The sequence below is a fragment of the Montipora capricornis genome, chromosome 11 (genome assembly GCF_036669925.1).
Source record: "Montipora capricornis isolate CH-2021 chromosome 11, ASM3666992v2, whole genome shotgun sequence".
In the NCBI taxonomy this organism is placed as follows: Eukaryota; Metazoa; Cnidaria; class Anthozoa; order Scleractinia; family Acroporidae; genus Montipora; species Montipora capricornis.
This window is the reverse complement of record NC_090893.1, coordinates 20,526,772-20,536,771: the sequence shown is the minus strand read 5'-3', so window position 1 is coordinate 20,536,771 and position 10,000 is coordinate 20,526,772. Positions and strand designations below refer to the sequence as shown.

At 40.9% G+C, this 10,000-nt stretch overlaps 2 protein-coding genes and 1 long non-coding RNA gene across 4 annotated transcripts in view; all 3 read left to right on the top strand.

Moving 5' to 3' along the window:
* Positions 1-4,770, top strand: part of LOC138024413 (uncharacterized) — a 16,328-nt gene extending 11,558 nt beyond the window's left edge. The window contains exon 7 of one of the 2 annotated variants that reach the window (XR_011126993.1): positions 3,413-4,770. This is a non-coding gene — a long non-coding RNA (uncharacterized lncRNA). Of the gene's footprint in view, positions 1-2,283 lie in introns of both variants that reach the window. The other variant, XR_011126992.1, reaches the window with a different exon arrangement.
* Positions 4,771-5,104: 334 nt separating this feature from the next.
* On the top strand, positions 5,105-6,812 carry LOC138023185 (G-protein-signaling modulator 2-like). The gene is made up of 5 exons (XM_068870211.1): positions 5,105-5,493; positions 5,659-6,093; positions 6,307-6,453; positions 6,547-6,671; positions 6,787-6,812. Exons 1-5 carry the CDS (start codon positions 5,105-5,107, stop codon positions 6,810-6,812), a joined length of 1,122 nt encoding a protein of 373 aa, XP_068726312.1.
* Positions 6,632-10,000, top strand: part of LOC138024386 (tetratricopeptide repeat protein 28-like) — a 4,459-nt gene continuing 1,090 nt past the window's right edge. Inside the window, exons 1-2 of the mRNA XM_068871586.1 lie at positions 6,632-8,453; positions 8,935-10,000. The exon at positions 8,935-10,000 is cut by the window's right edge and continues 1,090 nt beyond it. Coding sequence (XP_068727687.1) covers positions 6,893-8,453; positions 8,935-8,954 — 1,581 coding nt within the window. The 5' untranslated portion in view covers positions 6,632-6,892 and the 3' untranslated portion in view covers positions 8,955-10,000. The remainder of the gene's footprint in view (positions 8,454-8,934) is intronic.

Genomic DNA, 10,000 nt, shown 5'->3' with positions numbered 1-10,000 from the left:
ATTTCACAACCGCAGTTCACATATGATTCATTTCATATACCATTTCAACATTATGTAAATTGTTGTCGTAATTGTAATTAGTCTACATGCATTAACATTAGAAAAGCACAAAGGTTTGTATCAAAGCAGGGTCACCGGCAGCCTCGCTTCCACTCTTAGGCCAGGTAACTTAGTTACAACCTATTGCAACTCCTACAACTCTGCGGTTGGTTCACCCATAGCTTGACTCGGTGTTGTAGCATGTGCTGTAGTCTTCTCCGCTGTTACTGGTGATGCTTCTAGAGTGAGGGTGGAATCATCTTCCTTAAACGTCTTTTACATGGAAGGTATTTGTTAAGTATTGAGTCCAACTCGGATCCTCATCCACAACAACATTGTTGCTGGTCTTGCTGATATCTTGGAATGGTGTTGGGTTAAATGGAGTGGAAAACGTATTGTTCTTATCTGCGTGTTTTTTGGTTGTAAATTTGCATCTCTGTCGATCGTCCTGAGTTTCTAGGTGTCTAAGTGACAATCAGCATCTTCCCTCTCATGTTGCCGTTGAACAACAATTCGGGATGGCTTTGGCAGGTCATGGTACGATCTGTGCTACTTAATGAAGTACTGTTTAAATAGTGTGTCAAAGACAGGTGTTTTTAGATACGATAAAGAAAAAGTTCAAATTGGGAGAAGAAGAAGATACCGTTAAAGTCCATGTAAAGGTTGCACCTTTTTTCTCAAAATTGAAATAAAAAAGGGAGGGTGCGACTTATCTACGTAAACACCTGAGAGGCTAAACTTGTCAAGATGTCACTGAATAAATATACAACAAACTGAAAGCATGTTGTTGCTGATAATTACCTTTTTTTTCTTACGATTCTTGTTCTCAAGAATTCTTTCAAGCGATTAATTCTCTTTACTCGAACAAGCGAACATCAACCTACTTGAAATCTGACGAATACCTTTCCGCTACGTGCAAGAAAATACCAAGATATTCGTGATTAATCGTGAGCCAAATGTCCAACCGATTCATTGTGATGCCCATACTCCTCTTCATATTTTCATATAGTTATCCAAGCTGTCCCTGATAAGAGGCAAACCATGAGATTGAGCTTGTACCACAGAGTGTGAATCTCCTCTTAGAAGCCTGAGGAGATCCTTTCTTGCTTTCAATGATCAATAAACTTCTTATTTCTTTGATGGCACTCACGTGATAAGACGGCCATGTTGGTGGCAAAACAATAGAAAAATGTAGCTCGAGTTTTGCATAGTAATAGAGTCAAATTTTCGCTATTGTTCTTTCCACCATCATGGCCGCTGTGACGTCAGATGCATTCAAAGGTAAAGACTTGTTTCCATATCTCAAAGTGTCCTTGGACGACTTGAGTATTCGAGAGCCTTTCCAAGTGATATAAAAACTAATATATTGGAAAAAATCGCATTCAGAAAGCATCTTTAAGTTTTTTTTTTATAATAAACTCGCACGATAAATGTATGACAAGTGAAATTCGCTATATAAAGACTTAATTGATATGAAAGCTCATAACAACCACTGTGTCAGTGTTTTGAAACCATAATTGTTTGTCGTTGTTTGTTTACTAGACTAAAGAAGAGTTTCATTGGAACTTCAAAGTTTGTTGTCTTCTATGTTTTTTTGTTTGTTTTTTTTTTTTTTCAAAATTTGAGCTTCCAAATTGGGGGTCCTGCTTATTCTTGGACTTTTAGGTATCAGCACACAAAAAAATAAGCCGGGCCTCAATACTATTCACGTGACGTTTTATCGATGTCTTGATAGGCTGTTTGGCTCATTAATTATTAATGAGTTGTTGTAACTAAAGTCATCAGTAGACTAGCAACCATTGTGGCGTGATCAGTACGATGCTGTAGTAAGAATCCCCTTTCAGGAAGGGGTTCCTCTCCACTATAATTTTTTTTTTTTAATTCGAGCTTCCAAATTGGGGGTCCTGCTTATACAATGTACATGGACTTTTAGGTATTAGCACACAAAAAAATAAGCCGGGCCTTAATACTATTCACGTGACGTTTTATCAGTGTATTGATAGGCTGTTAGGCTCATTAATTATTAATGAGTTGTTGAAGTTAAAGTCAGCAGTAGACTAGCAACCATTGTGGCGTGAGTACGATGCTGTAGCAAGAATCCCGTTTCAGAAAGGGGTTCCTTTCCACTACCTGAAAAAATAATCTCTAGTAAAGTGGGCAACTGGGGGGGAATATTTTGTGTGTGGTTGGTGAGTTGTGGGAAAGTCTTAACCAAAGGTTAAAATGATTTTTTTTGTTCTTAAGAAACCGCTGTGGAGGCAGAAAGGGGTAGTTCGAGGAAACTAAAGAAACTACATGATGCAAAACGAAACACTGGTTCCATGAGGCAAATCCAAGCAATCCGAAAGTAAAGAAAAGCTGACTGTGACACCATCAGGATCATAAAAATGGCTGAGAATATTCAGGGATAGAGCACAACCGAGCAAGGGGGGTTCTAGTCCGGTGCTAGATCTCTACCCGATCCCCTCGTGCCGATTTAAGAAAGGAAGAAGAAAAGACAGTATACTAAATCCATGGACACAAACTGATGCGACCAAATATTTTTTATCCCTACCACTTGAATAAGTTTGTTGGCTGTTTTTGAATTTCAAGGTTTAATTTCACACAGAGTTTGTTTTATTTATTAACCCTATCTTGCAGTTAAGAGTCTACTTTGTGGGTTTCTCTTTCTCATTTTACAGACTAACCTATTAAGATATTTTTTCATGAAATTGATTGCTTAATGTGGTAGTATTATTTATTAAATTACCATAACTGAAAACTGCACAAAGATGCCTTTGCATAAGGACCATAACTAAAACATTTCTTTACCGCTGAGGGCACATAGGGAGCCATTTCCCCCATTAACCACCCATTTGCCTTTTTTCTCGAGAAGCACAATTTCATTCTGCTTTCAGTATTTCTCGAATTCATTTTAGCTAAATTGAGGTCCATTGTCAGACCATGGTGGCTAAAAGTATATTCTGCATTGTCAATTACTTTCTTACTGATGGTTGATGTCATGACCACATTCTCATAATAACGGCTGTAGTAGTCAACAATGACCATAATGCAGTGGTCACAAAAGATCTACGACCAGGTCTTGCCAAGGGCATTATTCTGGCAATGCTCTTGGCTTCAATGGCTTTGGCGGATTTGCAGGAGCAACCAGCTGACACTTATAGCAGGATTTGCATAATTTTGCTCCTGCCTTATCCCATACAAGGCCACCGTACTTTGCTTCTCCGATTTTGATTTGTTCTGATAATGACTTGCTTGGTAGTACAGTGCGGGTACATCTTTGGACTAGTTGCCCAATTACACACATTTCACCAACAGCTGGTGCATAAGCCTTGCATTCCTCTAATCGACCAGTTTTGATTGCCTTTCTCAGAGCTTTCAACTCTTCAAGTTCAGATGCTCCTCAGATTCTGGTGTGATGATAGCCTCCCACGCAGACGTGATTAGGGCTTCGTCCCCCCACGTTCCTCCCCTACTAACATCTGCTGCTGGCCGTTGAACGGAAGAGGTTTTTCCTTTCAGCAGACGTTCGTGGGAGAACGAAAGTTGCAAAGATTAGTTCTACAGAGTTGAAGGTGAAAATCATTCTGCAAATCTAGTAAAAAACACATAGACGTCTTTCTAAATGAAAAATTATGAATAAAACCTTGATAGTGGAAGAGGATGTTAATAAGAATACATACAGTTACCCAGTTCTTGTAATCTAATATCCGAAAATGTGATAGTTCTAATTCTTTGAAGATTGGGTATGAGTAATTGCTTTGACTGTACGTTTTGCAAAGAAACAAGACTACGAAGATTGGATTTGTACATGCACAATAATACAATAATGACTATTAGGATAAACTAAACAGTAGAACAGAGTTCTCAAACAAAATTTAGAAAAACAACTATACCTAAAATTAAATGCTATAGATTCAGAGATTTTGTAAGCCAATTGAGAAATACATAGTTTCCCAAGAAAGATGTTAGTCAAGCACATCCCCAAGAAAGACCGTTCTACGATCTGTTCAATTCTTTAATAATTTTAGCAGATTTGCATTGAAAGATGACGTCTTTTTCTTTCGAGGCTTAAATAGAATAAAGAATTAGTTTTCCGCAAGTTTAGTGTAAGTTTCTTTGCCTTGAACTAGGTAACCAAATAATTAGACGTAAGAGACTAGCATCGTCATATCAGCAGTTGCAAATAAAATCAGGTCTGGTACTTTGAATACATCACTGAAGTCGTAAACATAGGATAAGAAAAATAAGGGAACGAGAATGAATCCTTCCGGAGCGTGGGTGCATATATCAATGGACGTTAAACCAAACAAATTTTGCCGATGTAATGGACAGCACCTTAGTATTCACGTTTCTGAAGCAAAATTTTTTCCTTCCACCGTAACAAAGGCCTTAGAATATAAATAGCATGTTCACTGCCATCAAGGGCAAGATGATTTCTTGTACATGTCAGTCAGTAGTAAAGAGGTAGTAATACGCAATGTAGTGAAAACATAAACTTTATGTAATGTATACTGTGATGATGTGGTGTAACGTAAATGTGCTGTAATTTATTTAAGTTAGTTACAACACGGTTATAGATAATTACTTTCTAGACCAACTTTTAAAATCCAGGGGACATTTAGAGCAGTCTGTATGTTACAAAAAGTGATTGCCCACCAACTTTCAACAGTGGTATCAGGCGAGCAATTTGATTTGATCAGGGAAATATGATGACAAAAGACAACAGTATTACTTTGGCTGAGTTAAGTCTGATCATGATATGGGACAAATTTATGCCATTTAAATACGTCTATTTAATTGTGCTGCCAATTCTGTCTTTAAAAATTCATTTTAAATCAGACAAAGGGCTCAACAAGACAAGTAAAGAGTTTAACGTCAACAGCAGAAAATGGTCTTTGTCAGACTCATAATGACAGGCGGTCTCTTTAGTGTTGGTTTGGCCATGTACCTGCAGCATTGGGTCAGTGCAATGAATTTCTCATGCTTTCTTTCGTATTTTTCAAGGAGTGCCCTCTCTTTCAAAGACGACCTTCCTTGTTCTCAAGAGTTCTTGTAATCAAGAATGGCAGACAAAAAGATAAACGTTTTCGAGCAGCATATACAAGAGCTTAGCGTTGCCAGAAAAGAGGGAAACAGAAAAGGGGAGGGTATTGCATATTTCAATCTGGGCGGATATTATTATGGCTTGGCTTATTTTGAACAGGCCACGAGGGATTACACAGAAGCATTAAGGATTTTTAAAGAAATAGGTTTCATTGCTGGAGAGGGAAAAGCCTGTGGTAATCTCGCCGACGCTTATCACAGTCTGGGCAATTTTAAAAAGGCCAAAAAGTACTTCAAACAAGATCTTAGCATTGCAATGGAAGTAGGGGATAGGGCCGCGGAGGGACGGGCCAATGGTAATCTGGGCAACGCTTATCACAGTCTGGGCAATTTTAAGCGAGCCATTGAGTATCACGAACAAGATCTTAGCATTGCAATGGAAGTAGGGGATAGGGCCGGGGAGGGAAAGGCCAATGGTAATCTTGGCAACGCTTATCACGGTCTGGGCAATTTTAAGCGAGCCATAGAGTATCACGAACAAGACCTTAGCATTGCAAAGGAAGTAGGGGATAGGGCCGGGGAGGGAGAGGTCAATGGTAATCTCGGCAACGCTTATCACGGTCTGGGCAATTTTAAGCGAGCCATACAGTATTACGAGCAAGATCTTAGCATTGCAAAAGAAGTAGGGAATAGGGCCGGGGAAGGCACGGCCAATGCTAATCTCGGCAACGCTTATCATAGTCTGGGCAATTTTAAGCGAGCCATAGAGTATCACGAACAACATCTTAGCATTGCAAAAGAAGTAGGGGATAGGGCCGGGGAGGGCGCGGCCAATGGCAATCTCGGCAACGCTTATCGCCGTCTGTGCAATTTTAAGCGAGCCATAGAGTATCACGAACAACATCTTGACATTACAAAAGAAGTAGGGGATAGGGCCGGGGAGGGCACAGCCAGTGGTAATCTCGGCAACGCTTATTACAGTCTGGGCAATTTTAAGCGAGCCATAGAGTATCACGAACAAGATCTTAGCATTGCAAAGGAAGTAGGGGATAGGGCCGGGGAGGGACAGGTCAATGGTAATCTCGGCAACGCTTATCACGGTCTGGGCAATTTTAAGCGAGCCATAGAGTATCACGAACAAGATCTTAGCATTGCAAAAGAAGTAGGGGATAGGGCCGGGGAGGGAGGGGCCAATGGTAATCTCGGCATCGCTTATCACAGTCTGGGCAATTTTAAGCGGTCCATAGAGTATTACGAACAACATCTTAGCATTGCAAAAGAAGTAGGGGGTAGGGCCGGGGAAGGCACGGCCAATGGTAATCTCGGCATCGCTTATCATAGTCTGGGCAATTTTAAGCGAGCCATAGAGTATTACGAACAACGTCTTAGCATTGCAAAGGAAGTAGGGGATAGGGCCGGGGAGGGCACGGCCAATGGTAATCTCGGCATCGCTTTTTTCAGTCTGGGCAATTTTAAGCTAGCCATAGAGTATCACGAACGACATCTTAGCATTGCAAAACAAGTAGGAAATAGGGCTGGGGAGGGCTCGGCCAATGGTAATCTCGGCAACGCTTATCTCAGTCTGGGCAATTTTAAGCGAGCCATAGAGTATCACGAACGACATCTTAGCATTGCAAAACAAGTAGGGGATAGGGCCGGGGAGGGCACGGCCAATGGTAATCTCGGCAATGCTTGTCGCAGTCTGGGAAATTTTAAGCGAGCCATAGAGTATCACGAACAACATCTCAGCATTGCAAAAGAAGTAGGGGATAGGGCCGGGAAGGGAAAGGCCTTTGGTCATCTCGCCATGGCTTATGACAGAATGGGTGAGCTTGAAAATGCTCTTCCCTTTTACAAACAACATCTTACTATTTGCAATGAAACGGAGGATCCAGTAGGACAGGGAACCGGTTGCTATTGGCTTGGTTGTGTTCATGAAAATTTAGACTTGTTGTGCAAAGCCCTTAATTTTTATCGTCTAAGCATTAAACGTTTCGACGAAACAAGGCGTCTTCTTCAATCAGAAGATGCATGGAAAATAAGTTTTCGTGACACAAATCAGTTTGCGTACACAGCTCTATGGAGAGCACTTTTAAAGAAATTAGAGGTTGATGAGGCTTTGTTTGCTGCTGAACAAGGACGAGCACAGGCTTTGACAGACATTTTGAAGGTGCAATTTGGAGTTGATGAAGAACCTTCCTCGGCAGTTACGACGATGGAAACTATCTCCGCTCTTATGAAATATTTGCCCTTACAAACAGTTTTCATAGCACTTGAAGGGAACACTATCAGTTTTTGGCTTCTGAGAAGAGGAAGTGGAATAAACTTTAGGCAAAAGGAAATCAAAAATGGAAGTGCCGCTTCACTGATAGAAACTACTTTGAAACAGATTTGCGCGGGGACTGTTGTCCAATGCGAGAATCGCACACTTGACAAGCTATGCAGACACTTGGTTGGCGGTAGGGAAGTTCTTTCAGAGACCTTTCAGTCTTTGTTGCTCTCGGATAATAATCCTTTGCAGCCTTTGTTTGATGTCTTAATTAGTCCCATTGCAGACTTGCTTGAAGGTGATGACGTAATCTTTGTTCCTGATGGACCATTTTGCTTGGCTCCTCTTTCTGCGTTGAGTGACTCTGCCAGGATCCGTACTGTTCCCTCGTTGACCGCTTTAAAACTCATCGCAAGTGCACCTGACAACTTCTACAGTAACAGTGAAGCTCTGCTTGTGGGCGATCCGTGGTTACAGGAAGTCACTGACGAAAATGGCGAACCCATTGCCGAACAGTTGCCGTGCGCGATAAAAGAGGTGGAGATGATTGGAGAACTTCTGCAGACCGCTCCTCTTACTGGAGTAAATGCAACAAAATCTGAGGTCCTGAAAAGAATGAAGTCAGCAGCTTTAGTTCACATTGCAGCACATGGAGATCCAAAATTTGGAGAAATTGCTTTGACCCCAAATCCTGAACGCACATCTCAGGTTCCCGAAAAGGAAGATTTTATGTTATCAATGAGTGATATTCGTGCAGTTGGTCTTCGGGCAAGACTGGTTGTTCTGAGCTCTTGTCACAGTGGCCAGGGAGAAGTGAATTCTGAGGATGTGGTAGGAATAGCCAGAGCTTTCCTGTGTGCTGGTGCCCGGTCTGTTCTGGTGTCACTCTGGGCAATAGATGATGAGGCAACCTTGCTGTTCATGAAAAGTTTCTATCGACACTTTGCAGATAGAAAAAGTGCAAGTTTAGCTCTTCATCATGCTATGAAATCTCTTCGGGAGTCGGAGAAGTATTCCGCCATTAAATACTGGGCGCCATTTGTGCTAATTGGCGACGATGTTACGCTTGAATTTCGGCACCAGAAGCTCCGAAAGAATGGTAAGTGTTTTTCGATTATAATTTCAATTACTGAAGAGAATTACACTGTACAGGTTCTTAGTCAGCAAGTTGTCAAGAGAAAGTGGTAAGTTGTTCACAGAGAAATGGTTTCACAATCGGTCGCCAATGTAGTTCTTTTAGAAACTGCTTTGGTTAGCCACTGAAGTAAATGTTGATTACCTTCACCAGGTCAGGTTCTTTCCTTCCTGCACATAAGTGTTTGAACCGTGCAATGCACTGAAACAAAATAACTAATTACCGGTTACCCGTGACAAGTGAAGTTAGATATTGAGAGCTTATAGTCTACATGTCACAGTGACACTTTGTTGAATAGGAATTGATGCTATTGACTAAACACATGCATGTACAAACGGTTTTATTGATGAAAATAATTGTCCTTATTCATTTATCATTCGCAATGAAATTGCTAATCACCATTTAACCCGCTAATTTTTCTCTTTTTTTTCTGACTTTTTTCCAGAAACGGAGTCCAAAATTTGAGAAAACTACTTCTTGTACTCTCGTGCGTGAATACGCCATTTTCCTTACTTCAATTATATGAGTTACTGAAAACACTTAAGCATTCAAACGTCATAAGCGGTCAAGGACGGCAAAAGATATGTAGATATTGTTTAAAAGTATGTTTGCAGACTTAGTTTACTGGTGACATTTATTCATCTTAAGCTCCGCATACGAACTTTCCATTTAAGGCAAAGAGAGAGTTTCCAGGAAGAGCCATTTTTCATTCCTATAAATGCACACCAAGTGTCAATGCTATCAGTTTTTTTTTTAAGCCAAAATTTAAAGCTCTAGTCTTCTAATTAGTAGGCGCTTTAAGTTTAAGGACTTTAGGATCTCTTTTGGTTTTTGAAAAAAGGTGCGGAAAAAAAGCCCATAGACGAAGAAATGGCGCGTCCAAGGCGGGTCCAAGGCGGGTCCAAGGCGGGTTTACACGGTACGATTTGTCGGCCCCATTTTTCGGCCCGATGGCGACGGAGCGCAAATCTTACGTGTATTTTGACAGCCGATGAACGACCCATTCATGGGAATAAAAATCGGTCGGATTCAAAAAATCTGTTGCAATGCAACAGATTTTTTGAAGTCGGGCCGACACTCAGAGAGAAACCTCCATGTCAATCAAAGGGTATGCAAGTGGGTTATGCACACAAATACTGAAAATATCAAAGCGTTCAAAATGGCAGATACTAAAAGTACAACGGGGAGATTTTTAGAGGAAAAATTACACGTTTTACACAATTTACAAGGTGCGATTTATCGGCCCGACAAAACCGGCCAACAAATTGTACCGTGTAAACTGGTCTTCAAATGTAAATTTTATGGGAATTTTTTGCAGTGTGACCGGGAAAATCGTGAACATCTAAAATAAGCCAATCATGTTTGAGGACTTCACACGCCCAAACCGCAAACTGAATAACCTTTGGTAGTAGTAGATAATACAGGTATTCGCAACGGTGCCACATGTTGAAAGCAACAATTTTTTCGGAGTGCCAGTGATCGGCGAAACGACCAAGACAAGCAATGTTCTG